The 13,866-nt window shown below is 30.5% G+C and overlaps 4 protein-coding genes across 5 annotated transcripts in view; all 4 read right to left on the bottom strand.

The window, feature by feature from the left end:
• Positions 1–13,866, bottom strand: part of LOC125871526 (cryptochrome-1) — a 258,924-nt gene that overhangs the window by 37,823 nt on the left and 207,235 nt on the right. The window lies entirely within an intron of this gene.
• The window catches only part of LOC125871545 (germin-like protein subfamily 1 member 7), a 171,061-nt gene that overhangs the window by 92,080 nt on the left and 65,115 nt on the right, over positions 1–13,866 (bottom strand). Inside the window, exon 1 of one of the 2 annotated variants that reach the window (XM_049552170.1) lies at positions 11,076–11,087. The exons of the other annotated variant lie outside the window; for it this stretch is intronic. The gene's annotated coding sequence lies outside the window, so the exon portion shown is untranslated. Of the gene's footprint in view, positions 1–11,075; positions 11,088–13,866 lie in introns of those variants that run through there. 2 annotated transcript variants of the gene reach the window in all.
• LOC125871537 (malate dehydrogenase) lies at positions 7,048–10,344 on the bottom strand. Its single transcript, XM_049552159.1, has 7 exons — positions 10,138–10,344; positions 9,093–9,251; positions 8,820–8,995; positions 8,147–8,424; positions 7,918–8,053; positions 7,691–7,802; positions 7,048–7,400 (listed from the first exon to the last, which is right to left on the bottom strand). The coding sequence occupies exons 1-7, from the start codon at positions 10,178–10,180 to the stop codon at positions 7,306–7,308; spliced, it is 999 nt and encodes a 332-aa protein (XP_049408116.1). The 5' UTR covers positions 10,181–10,344; the 3' UTR covers positions 7,048–7,305.
• Positions 12,385–13,756, bottom strand: LOC125871544 (uncharacterized). Its single transcript, XM_049552168.1, has one exon. It carries the CDS (start codon positions 13,485–13,487, stop codon positions 12,795–12,797), a length of 693 nt encoding a protein of 230 aa, XP_049408125.1. The 5' UTR covers positions 13,488–13,756; the 3' UTR covers positions 12,385–12,794.

Below are 13,866 nucleotides of genomic sequence, written 5' to 3'. Positions count from 1 at the left end.
ATTATTGTCAAAAGATTAAAAAAAATAATTGCACAAACTACCCTTCAAGTTTAGTTTTGTAATACTTACTTCTATTGTAGTTTATAATATTATGCTTATTTCTCTTATTTTATTTTATTTTTAGTTATTGTCTTAACTTAATTAATATCAACTCAATCGACCAAGCATTAAGCATTAATTCAACTTGGCTCAGGTTTCATCATATTTTACCATAATTTATACCCACCAATATATGCACTTAATATTTTATTTTGATAATCAAATGCATATACACCAATACTATGAAATTAGTTCGGACAAATTCAAATTCAATGACTCCAAAGCTAAAGCATCACCCCAACTAGAATTGGATATGGATGACAGGATGAGGCTGAGATAAACCACCTTCCCCCACCAAATTCTTCCCTCTTTTTCTTCCTTCGTCAACCTGAGAGATGTTCTTTAAGAAAAAGAATCATTCCTTTTTTCTCCATCTGGCAAAAGTTTTTCAAAAATTATTTCAACTAAATATTGGATACTAGTTTTTGAATATCCCTTTAGTAGTTTTGTTTGTGTGGTTTTGAATTGAAATTTCATTTTAATTCGTGGGTCAAATATTTGATATTACTGTTTAGTATGGTATTATTTAGTGTGGCGTGCATATTTATATGGAATAAAAAATGAGTTTGTTTTGCAAAGTTAGATTTTTTTGATAACTTGAATAAAAGATGTTATAAAATTATTTAAATTAAATAATATATGATAAAGGAAAATTTAGTTAAATCATAAATTTTTAATAATTAAGTTAAGAAAACAATTATTAAAAATAAAATAATTATTTAAAATAAAATAAAATAAGAGAAATAAACATAATATTATAAACTATAATGGAAGTAAGTATTACAAAACTAAACTTGAAGGGTAGTTTGTGCAATTATCTCTTTTATCTTTTGGTTATGATGATTTTCTAGAAAAATAGTTTAAGTTGCGTGATTTTATAAAAGAAAATCCATAAGTTGAATGACTTTATTGATATAAAACCAAGTTGAGTGACTTTCTCAAATAATTTCACATACTTGAGTGACCTTTTGAGATATTTACTCTATTTATTGACATGACCATAGTATATATGAGATTCATATCATGTCAAATATTCTAATAAAGGAGGATATATGTTTTTTTTTATGAAATTTCTGATAAAGGACGGAGGAATAATCAGTTTATCCATTTACACCTTGAAATTGTTTTAACTCGCTCATAATTTAACTATGATTTATTGGGTCTTCGTTTTTTTTTTTTAAAAAAAATCTATCAACATGAGACACTATATTCACTTAAGATCTTAATTTGAGCTTCTCCATATTTCACTTGAGACACTATATTCACTTAAGATCTTAATGGAAGAATCCTTTTGGTCAGAATTTGGCCAGAATAGTATTTTACCTATGTTATTTTATTCTTTTGAATATTTTTACCTTTTTAACTTTAATATCTTTTAATTAAAAAAAATGGAAAACAAACTAGTTTATTTTAAAATTTTAAAAAAATATTAAACACTTTTTAAATTTTTGGCTAAATTATCTGGCCATTTAGCATTACCCTAATAATATTATATCAGTAATTGTTTAAAGAACTTCTGTCGGCTAAAGAACATTTTTTTTTTAAAAAAGAGGAGAAAATGTTGATTGCTGTTTGGTTTTAAACATTGATGTGCAGGTACAAATGATAAATCAAAATAATTTTGACGTGTAAATTAATTTTTATCATGGAAGTTCAAATAGATTGCATGTCAATCCATTGAAAGCAAAAGCAATCCTTTCTTTTATTTTTATTATTATTATTATTTTGGAGTTTCGACTAAATTCAAATTGCGCACTGTAGTGCCATATTTGGGGTGGTGTCCGGATTGCGCACTGCAAAGCTCATTCAAAAGTAGTGCTCTCAATAAAAAAATTCTTCATATCTAGGACTCGAATCGAAAGTTCTGATTAGTGATGAAACAGTTTCATCATTATACCACAACCAACTATGCTATGGTAAAATGACACATCACTTCTTAAATAGTAGAAAACGTTTTATTTATTTTTAATAAATGTGGCCGGTATCATAATTTTACCACCGTTTTGGTGGGTTCGGTATCAAGAATTATTATTTTTCATAAAACAAACGTTTATCTGAAAAATATTTTCCTATTCTTGGTAAATAAGTATACTTCTTTTTGTGTGTTTGATATATATTATATTAAAAATATTTGTATGTAATTTAAACAAAGATGTGGGCTGCTGAGATGTTTTAGAAATGAGATAGACACGATCAATATCTTTTTCAAAAATTTAATCAATCAACATGAAAAACTTAGAAAATATTTTCCGACACACCAAAACACCCAAATGAACTTTTAGGCAATTCCAAATCACAGGAAAAATGTGTGTGACAGTTTTATTAATTCCTTTCCACAGTAAAATTGACCATAGAGTTCATGGAAGTGGAATTTATTATTGAGATTATTTTTTATGAAAATGTTGCAGAAATTTACCTGATGTTTCATATTCCTTTTGACAGTCAATTAATTTTGATTCTTATCGAAAATTCAACTATCAAGCTAAAGATGTTTTATATCGAAAATAAGTGTAAGACTCGAATCTCAATCTTTAATTAAAAATGAATAAATATTTAATTAGAGGCGGATTGAGATTTATAAAATTTGCATAAAAAAACAAGGTGTCCACTATTATTCATCAAATACATATACTTTGTGGAAAAAATAAATTTGCATGAGAAAAACAAGGTGTATATAAATAATAATAATATTCAAAAACACTGGGGTACATAATTTTCTGACAAAATTTCAACGTCAAAATTATATTTACTTTCGACCTAATTCATCCACAATAATCATTGCATAACGTTAACCTACATGTGAAAGATAATTGTCTATGAAGCGAATCTAGTATATTAGCTATTAACTCATTTAAATTTAATAATTTTGACTTAAAATTTGTATAAAAATATATTTCAAACCTAGTAAATCAACCGAATACATGATATATCTTAAAATTAAACACATAAAATTATAAGTTCTAAATCTGCTTCTAATGATATATGTCCATACATTAGTACTTAGAGATTATGATCTTTAAAAGTGTAGGCGCACTAAGCTCCTCCTATATATGTGCAGGATTCGGAAAAAGATTAAACTATAAAAAATTATTATTACCTTATATTTCTGCGACTGATCTCTAATTAAAATGGACATGCTAACCACAATAGCTTGATTATTCCATTTTCTTGTCTATATCAAATGATATGTTGCTATTTTGATAGTCAAATATTATTTTTCTTAGTTATAATTGTCAAATTTAAAGTACTTTTCTATAATTGCGTGCTAAAAATATCTAATGTGTATATATATATTAAAAGAAATGGAAAAGGGGAATAGTCGATTTCACAGGACAGTTGATAATACAATTCGATTTGGACTATTATTTTCATATTTATAATAGTGTGAATAGAAAATTTAGCTCCAAGTTATTTGAGAATAGTATTAGTAGAGGTAGGATACGTAAGTTCAATAGAACCTAGTAGTTTTAATTTTGTGTTCATATTAAAAATTTATTAAATATGTATAAAAGTTGAATGCAGAATTCAGTTAACTATTAAAATTTGAAATTGTCTTAAAATTCAAAACTCATAAAATGTAAATCTTTATTCCGTCCCTAATCATATAACAAATAACATGCTAGTTGCATAACAAATTTTTCTAATGATCTAATTAAGACATATATTTATTCGTACCTGATATTTGCATCAATTCAACAAATATATACATGATACATCATGCATGATTGCATGCATTCACATACACTTTAAAGGGCAACCTATTTTTTTTTTTTACTATATAGTGTCGAAAAAAGATTTAACACGTTGAAAACATAAAGAGAGAAAACTCTGTAGGAACATAGAAAATTATGGATGTGGAAAAAAGACCATTTACTTGTCAAATCAGGTGAAAATTTCTACTGAAAATGACATGATTTTGTTATTAACCAGAAAATAACTATAAATTCACACAGAGACCTTTAATGATCTTCCTAACTAGTCAACATGGAATTAATCAGTAATATGTTGAATCTTGGATTAAAAAGAATGTCCGAGTTGGTTGAACATGAAATATTTTAAATGAGATATATTTTAGGTTTGAAATTTCTGTATATTTTCTCAATTGAGCTTGTTGTATACAAGTGGCTTCCTTTCTTTAATTCACATGCACAAGAGGGTCAAGTTTGAATTGTTGTGAAAGTTACTGAATGAATCTGTTCGATTTAAAAAGAAAAAATCACAAATTTGAACCTATGACATTAGGTTTTGGAGACCTACAATCTATAGAAATCTAGAATTTTCACTAAGAGGGTCTGAAAAGGTTCGAAAAAATAAAATATAGTGTCTGAGATTTGAACTTGGAACCTCAAGATAAATTTTGAATTCCCTAAACTATTACTCTCGCTAAATTAATTTTTTTTTAAATACCTTCTATATATGTACAAAATACAGTGTTATTTTTTGCCAAGAGGGTTCAGGTGAAGACCCTTGCCCTTGGTCGCATAGAACTGCCTAATGCAATTTACGTCTCGTGTGTGATTTATGGACTATTATACTAAAGTAAAATTTATTCTATGTATACCTAACAAATAGCGATTGCTGGTTCTCATAAACAAAAAATCTTTATCTAAGTTAAGGCCAAAATATTGAATAATATAGTTCTTAGGACTTTTATTTAATGTGTCTTGAATTCTTCATCTATCTCTTTAATGTGATGATTTCGACTACTCTTTCGCTCACTTCCACATTTAATTGAATCAAAAGGACTAGGAAAAGTAGTTCAAATTTCTTTTAGGATTAGTCGAAAACCAACAATATATAGTTTACATACTTCTATAATTTTTTATAATATAAAGTAGAATTTCTTGTTAGTGATGTAGTTAGTAAATTTCTTACTCTCTCCCTCCGATAACATCGTATAAATTAGGACGGAAGGAATATGTCTCAAGAAAACTTCGAGTAAATTATCTTTCAATTTTAAAAAAGAAAAGGTAAAACTAACATCTTTTAAAATTGATACAAAAGGGACTCTCATAAATCATTAGTAGTCAATCGAAAAACTTTGATGAAATTCTTAATGCCTAGAGTGATCAAGTAAAAATCAAAAATCAATTTATTTTTTTTAAATACCTTTTATATACGTACAAAATACAGTGTTATTTTTTGCCAAGAGGGTTCAGGTGAAGACCCTCTCCCTTGGTCGCATAGAACTGCCTAATGCAATTTACTTCTCGTGTGTGATTTATGGACTATTATACTAAAGTAAAATTTATTCTATGTATACCTAACAAATAGTGATTGTTGGTTCTCATAAACGAAAAATCTTTATCTAAGTTAAAGGCCAAAATATTGAATAATATTGTTCTTAAGACTTTTATTTAATGTGTCTTGAATTCTTCATCTATCTCTTAATGTGATGATTTCGACTACTCTTTCGCTCACTTCCACATTTAATTGAATCAAAAGGACTAGGAAAAGTAGTTCAAATTTCTTTTAGGATTAGTCCAAAAGCAACAAGATATAGTTTACATACTTTTATAATTTTTTATAATATAAAGTAGAATTTCTTGTTAGTGATGTAGTTAGTAAATTTCTTACTCTCTCCCTCCGATAACATCGTATAAATTAGGACGGAAGGAATATGTCTCAAGAAAACTTCGAGTAAATTATCTTTCAATTTTAAAAAAGAAAAGGTAAAACTAACATCTTTTAAAATTGATACAAAGGGACTCTCATAAATCATTAGAAGTCAATCGAAAAACTTTGATGAAATTCTTAATGCCTAGAGTGATCAAGCAAAATTCAAAAATCAATTCATTTTTTTTTTTGTGGTGAGACCTCTATATTGATGAATAAAATTACAAAATGAGTGAATTAGATATAAGCTCAAAGCAATCGGACTTTAATACGGATATCGAAGACCGAATGAAAAAGAAATATTAGTATTCTTCTCATTCTTTTCACATAATGGATAGCAAATCATTAGGAGTCATTCGAGAAGAAAATATCATAGAAGTTACTCTAAATAATAAAATTCAATGGATTTGGTCCTTAATTTTTTGCATTGTGTCCTTCGGGATCAGTTGGTCATTCATACGAATGACTCGGGATTGATCTCTCTCAAGTCTCAATGCCTTCTAAATCGATTATATCGCATATATAGGGCTTGTCTAGTGCAATTTACATCTTTTGTAGTTTGCGGACTATTACACAATGAGGGTTTATCCCGTATGCACAAAGTGCTCACCACATAGTACTCACCCGAAGGACAGAAGAGTTTGGCAGAAATTGTAGTAGTTATGAATTATCCGGTTGCGGATTATCTGGGTTTCCAAAAATATTTTTGCATTTTCTCGTCAACTTCTCTTACATTTCCCTTATCTTTATCCCATAATTCTCCAAACTTTGATCTTTTTGCTAACATTTCCTTTTTGCTATAACATAATTCTACAGTTGGTTTCATTTGCAAATTCCAAGTAACTTCTATTTAAAATGACTTTCGATACATTGACTCACTTCGTTATATATATTTATCTTGCCTTATATATCCGTAATATTTTAGGAACATATTAGTTAATTTGATCGTAAGATACCCTTATGTAATATCGAATCTTTCGATGTCGATATGATGATTCAATGTTTACCAAAGTATGCATAGCGCTATATTGTAGTCTTGAACGTGTGTAACAAGCATAAACTAAAATATGAAAAATCGAAGAAGATAGTCTCTAATAACTTTCTTTAAAGACATGGGACGTAGATGGAAAAGAAAAGGCTTATGTATTATTCTTAAGGGTCTCTCTAAAATAGCTAGAAAATTTTAGTAGCTTAGATGGTTGGCTACGTGAACACTTGACTTGATGTTGAGTTCGATTGTACACGAGCGACTATCTAGTTTTGTGCTTGTTTGAAGCACAATATAAAGCACACCAGACATGAAGAAGTGTTAGCAATTTAAGGGAAAATTGATGGGCAAGAACAAAAACCTGCTCATTACAGAAAATCATCATCCAAGGGCGAACAAAAGATGCTAGTTATTCGCAAAAGACATCAGTTCTATCTCGAAATTTTGGCATAAAATAGAGTACATTAAGAGTAAACAACTGACAAAGCAGTATATTCCCCCATCATCACTTCCCTCAAGAATCAACAATGGCCTTATTCAAAACTGAAGCCACTTCTATTACCATTATATGTCGAAAAGGCAATTCAGGATATTTGGGCAATTTAAGTAAGGCAGGAGTAAGCCAATGCTTTTTCCTCAGATAGTTCCTCGGCTGTCAAGTCCAACTTCTTTCTCGAGAACTCGTCAATTGGAAGACCTGGGCACACGAACAACAAAATACTTAAGACCATGTTGACAAGCAACTCATAAAAATTTATATGGGAACTTCCAGAGAAATCATTAGTTAACATCTAAAGCCATCAGGCAAATAGACGTCTGATTTAGAATTATTTTCCCCAAGTTACCAATTTAATTTGACCAACTGTGTTTAAAAAGATGAACAGCCTGAGACCAATAACATAAAAGAGGAGCCTAACATGGAACAGTGTAAATAATTGATTAAAATCAAGGACAGTATCTGAATGCTAATAAAACATATTTTCTAACCTTGAACAATGGACCATTCTCCATTTTTGCATGTAACTGGGAAGGAATAAATAAGCCCAGCTGGGACATTGTATGACCCATCAGAGTAAACACCCATAGAAACAAAAGTGCCCTGCAACATTTGGTTTGAAAAAAATTGAGATAAGAACTACTTTATAGACAGCAACGTGCATAATAATAACTTTCTTATATATTAATACAAAAAGGACCCAAGTTAAGAGATCTACCTCTGGAGTTCCAAGGACCCAGTCACGAATGTGATCACAAGCAGAACTAGCAGCGGAAAGAGCACTAGAAAGCTTTCTAGCCTTGATAATGGCAGCACCCCTCTGTTGTACAGTAGCAATGAACTCACTGTTCAACCTAAATACAGAGAAAATAATTTATCAGTTAATCGGCAAAACTGAAGAAAAAAAATAGATAATCAATTCACAACAAGCCACTGAGTCATTATACCATGCATCATCGGCCACAAGTTCACGGACTGGCTTATCTCCAGCTGGTGTTTTAACTGTTGCGTGGTTGACATCAGGATACTGTGATGATGAGTGGTTTCCCCAAATGATGACATTTTTAACATCACTCACTTGGACACTCAGTCTTTCTGAGATTTGGCCAAGGGCCCTGTTATGGTCCAACCGTGTGAGACAGGTAATGTTCTTCTCAGGAATGGATGGTGCAAATTCTTTCAAGATCAGTGCATTTGTATTGGCAGGGTTAGCAACAACCAACACCTGGAAGAGACACGAGGCAAAATTTTAAAACCACAAATGAAATTGAAGGTGCATAACATGCACATCGAAATCCTGAAAATGGTTCAATGATGCTTCCATTGACACAAACAGAAGGCAATAAATAACAAAGACATTAGAGTTTGTGGCAGAAAGGACATATTAAAGTAATACACAAGACATTAAAAGTTGGCTATAGACATCTCGTAACTATTCTCACCGACTTAGGTGATCTATTCATCAGTCAAGTAATCAATTACCTCCACAGTCAAAATAGAAGAATAATCTAATCAAAAGCTGGAAGTATATCATGCAGCACTGGACACTAGGTGCAATTTACAAGACGCAAAAGCTAAAAATTTAAAGGACTAACAAAGATCTATATACTTTTGCCTGACCTTGCAGTTGGGAGCTGCATGCTTCTCAAGTGCAGAAGCCTGGGACTTGTAAATAGAAACATTCTTTGACATCACATCTTTCCTTTCCATGCCTTCTTTCCTGGGGAAACCTCCAACCATGACCGCAACGTTGACACCAGTGCATGCCTCGACAGCATCAGTTGTAGCAACAACACCTAACACATACATAGAAGAACACACCAGTTAAACCAATTTAATTTACAAAAAGTGATAAAATGGCATAACATTAAGATTATAAGCAACTGCACCAACCCTTAAGAAGAGGGAAGGCAGCATCCACTAATTCCATCTTCACTCCATTCAGTGCCTCAGCAGCAGGTGGAATATCCAACATGTGGAGAATTACAGGCTGATCTGCGCCCAACATCACTCCCCTGGCAATCATAGGCACCAAGGCATATCCAATTTGTCCTGAAAACAAATCAACATTACCCTGTTAACATAACATTCCAACCAATTCATAATTTTGATACCAATAAAAGATTAATCTCAGAATAACATTTTTCCAACTATAGAAAAGAAAATGTAAAACCTCGAAACAGATTCCAAAGACACTAACAAGCGAATCTTCATAATTATCTAGCTTAACTAACACATGTGAAGTTTATCCAAACCACGAATCCACAAATCTAAATCATGACATCACAGTTGCTAATACTACATGTTCGTTGTCAAAAAAAAAAAAAAGGCATCAACTCAATCATGCTAATAATAACTAAATCTCAATCCTAAAGTAGTTAAACTTCTTTTTCCAATCAATAAATCAAATTAAAAGTATATCTCATAGTAAATCAAAGCAAACAACAACAGAGAAGAACAGTCATCATTTTAATTGGTTGGATTTACAAATCGGAGCAACAAAGATCTGAATCTCAACCTTGCAAGTTAATACAATTAATACTAACTGGTAAAACAACAAGTACATCAAGCAAACATACTTGGACAACCTCAAGCAGATGAATCAACTACCACAAACAAAGTAATACGCTCTTAATAGTTGGAGCTTATACTACTTTTCAGTTATCTAAATACTCAAACAACATTTTATAAGGAAATCAGGACTCTAAAAAGTATCAATTAAGTTATTAAGGATCGGCAACTAAATCAAAAAAACTAACAGTAAACAAGTAGATCTAAGGCTAAAACCGATAAGCAACACTTCTAAAAATCAATCAAAGTTCAAGCCAAAATGAAGTAAAACAACAGATCTAAGTTATCCTGAACCAAAAAAACTGAAAAAAATACCAAAAGATCACAAAAATTAAGCTATTTGAAGTTCATAGAACAGATCGATTACCTGCAGCACCAGTAACGAGAACGCGAACTGGATCTTTGGCCATTTTTGTTGAAGATCTAGAAGTTAACCAGAGCGATGAAAACTATGATCGAAGAAGTGAAAATGAGAGTGAGATGGGCAACGAGAAGACTGCAGCGATATTTATTGGCTCAAAACTAGTGGTCAGTACGACGTCGTTGTGACTATTGGATTCGTCAGCATTTTTTTTAGGAAGGAAATGACAATATTAGTCACTTATCTTTAGGGGTACATTCAAATACATGATTTTGCTATATTTAACAAAACTTTTCATTTTAGTTCGTCGAAAAAGATTCATACATTTTCTTTTTTGAATAATATATGATGATATTATCAATATTTGTTCATGTTGAATTTCACATATTTAATAAAAAATGTACTTTTTTTTAAAGTTAGTTTTAAAATCTCGTGAAGTCTTTTCATATTTCTTAAACTTTGTATTCAGATAAATTATATCATATAAATTCAGATGAAGAGAGTACTATTTATATTTGATTAAAATACCATTTTGAATGTTTTTTCTTTTCTTTTGATAATAAGAAACTTATTCATCCGAATTAAAAGCCTGCAAGCTATTGCATGAGAGCAGAGGATTTACCGCACACTCAAAAGAGTAGTAGTGGCTACGGACTATCAAATATAAAGGATATTTTTGGAATGATAATTATTGTGAAGATAGCCTCGGGTTGTGAGATTTTTGAAATTGTGGTGTAGGAAGAAAGTAACTGTCATTTTTTCTAACAACAAAAGGGCTGGTCCATGCCTGAGGCCTACGTGTTATCAAACAAGTCAAAATGTTTTTTTTTTGTGACTTTTCAAGAACGAAAGAGAGGGTGTCTCACGTTGGCCTTTAGAAATATAGTTAAAAAAATAAATATATTAAGAAAAATAAACGTAATATTATAAATTTATGAGAAATATCAATGTAATGAGACCAAATTATCATGGCATAATACACATAGGACGCCACGTAAGATACAAAATTGTCATGTAGAATGTCATGTAGGACACATGTGTCTACTTGTTTAATTTTATACAAGTTTTAAGTGTCTATTTGTGCATGCTCAAAGTTGGAGGTCATAGTTGCCAACTGACGCCAAATTAAGGGTCATGTTTATGTATTATGCCTAAATTTATTTATGAAAAATGTCAATGTAACGAGACCAAACCTGAAAAGAGGTCTCTAAGTGCATCAATTATTTACTTATTTTAACAACAATTCTGAGCAATAACACAAGCTAATAAAGTTTGAAATTGATATCCAATCAGAATATTGAATTCATTATAAAGTATCATATCGTCCCTATAGTCGTTTGAAAGAATATAGTTTATAAATTTCATCAATTCTTTAATTTGTTAAGTCATGTTTTAAACTCAAACTAATTAATTGCTCAAACTCAAATCTTGAGCCGAAAGTTGAATTATTTTTGTAGCTATATGAAAAAGAAATAAAATGGTCCTATATGAATAAAAGAATAAAATGGTCCTATTGAAGGTTTGGAACAGAACATAAATAAAGTAATCAAAAAGTGAAGGATAATAATAATTTTGTGTTGGATTGTTACGTCTTTTTCTACTTTTAATCAAAGGTTTTAGATTCGACTAGTGAACATAAATTCATTTTTGCTGCCCAACTAAATACTTTTGCATATATGTTCCAATGAACCGGATAAATGTAACTATTGCACCTGATGGTAGTCTTAGTCATGAAGTATCCAACAACAACAACATATTCAAATTCCAGTGTAATCTCTTAAGTCGAGTCAGAGTCTTGTTCTGACATTGCTAACACTGCAACTTTTTTATTCGGAGTCAATATCTGAGTTAGATATCCACAAATTTCTTCAGGCGGGTAAACGATCACAACTACCTGAAGAACTAGAGGTCATATATGGTTGCATCCAAAGCAGAGCTAGAGGATCTAGCCAAGTCTTGTTCTGGCTCGGAGCTTGACAAGAAACAATCTGAATCTCGTATTCTAAATTTTTTTGTTTTTGTTTATTGATGTATTAAGAAGTATCTAAATGACCATTCCACATCAGAATGTATAAAGACTCCCCTAAACTTAGCGTATTTTATTCAAATCTCTCTTAAAACTTATACATGATCCTAATTATACCAATTAGTACCAGCTATACGTTAAGGGGATCTGATATTTCCCCTGCAATTTCAAGTAACTATATCAAAAACTTGGAAACTAAATGATCTAAAAGAAAAGTACAAGTTTTATCATATTCATTTATTCGTAACGACCAATAAAGAAAATCAATGTTTACTACAATACAATTCTTGAAATTAAAAATATAACATAAAAAACAAATACCACACAACCTAAATTTCTTATCCACACTTTAATTACTCTATCACACCAAATCAAAGAGAAAATCAATTAACAAGCAAGATTTGCTCAGTGAATGAACACCTTCATCATCAGATTTCAAGTCATGCTGAAGAATAAGTGAAAATACTATTGATCCTCCAGATATAGTGTGACGTAAAAAAAAAAGAAGAGAAAATCAATTCAATTTCTTTTTTCCCCCTTAAAAATTGGGAAGTAAGGAATTGAACAAAAAATCAAAACTTATACTTCAATTTTTGAAATATTCCAATAATAATTTTGACCAAAAAAAATATTATATTTAAACACCTCTAGCCAACATTTCTTGAAAATCAAGAATTGATTGTTGTCTTTCAAGCTCCATATCTTCACGAACCTTAGATATAAATTCTTCAGCTCTTTTATCCACTCCATTTATATGTGGCATTGAAGGAGTTCTCCATTCATCAATAATATTAATATTATCACATTTTTTATAATTATTAATACCACTACTCTCAATAATTGTCTTACCTTTTTTCAATGCACTATTTACCTCAATACCCTTCATAATAATCTCTTTCTCTTCTTGATCCAATTTGTTTCTACAATTAACATTACCACCACTACTCGAAGCAACGAATTCTTCCGTCTGAGGTGCAGATATCTTAACGTTATGATTTTGACATGCTGGTTGTTTCAGTATAGGTTCGGGGAAAAGTTGGTCCACATATATAGGTGAAGTATTTTTATGACATTGTTGGTATTGGTAGTAATTATGGTAAAATTTGCGATGAGTACGTGGTGGTGATGAAGAACGATGGATCAACGAGTAGAATTTTCGAGTAATAATAGGGGAAATGTAGTTGTAAGCTCTAATACAAAGGTTTTTGGAACTTTTGTAAGCTTTTGAAAGGTTGAGTTTGTGTAATCTTGATTGTAATTTGTTGGTGAAGCTTTTCCATGTTTTTTTAGTTGGTAGAATAAGCTTTTTTCCTAAGTTGAAATTTGACATTCAATTTAAGATTTTGAGTGGAAATTAAATGGTTTGAGAAGAAGATGGATTGATTTTTGAGAGGAAGAGAAGTTGAAGATTTGGATTTTATTTTGGAGTTATTGTGTGTGTGTGTGTGTAAATGTATGACATAAAATGTTAGGCTGGATGGTTCCTTGAACCTTTTGCTCATGTCTCATTCTTTTCTTCACATGATTTCTTTTGTCATCTTTTTGGTGTTTTTTCTAAGAAAGGAATCAAACACTATAGACTGGAAACCTAAATATTGGGTGTGTTTTGGTAGGACGAAATTTTTGAAAAATATTTTCTTTGAAAAATATAAGCTCCTTAAAAATGAGGAATATGTCTGCCTTAATAGAAGTAGGAAAAATAAGTTCTA

Source organism: Solanum stenotomum, chromosome 7 (genome assembly GCF_019186545.1).
Source record: "Solanum stenotomum isolate F172 chromosome 7, ASM1918654v1, whole genome shotgun sequence".
In the NCBI taxonomy this organism is placed as follows: domain Eukaryota; kingdom Viridiplantae; phylum Streptophyta; class Magnoliopsida; order Solanales; family Solanaceae; genus Solanum; species Solanum stenotomum.
This window is presented reverse-complemented; position numbering and strand designations above follow the sequence as displayed.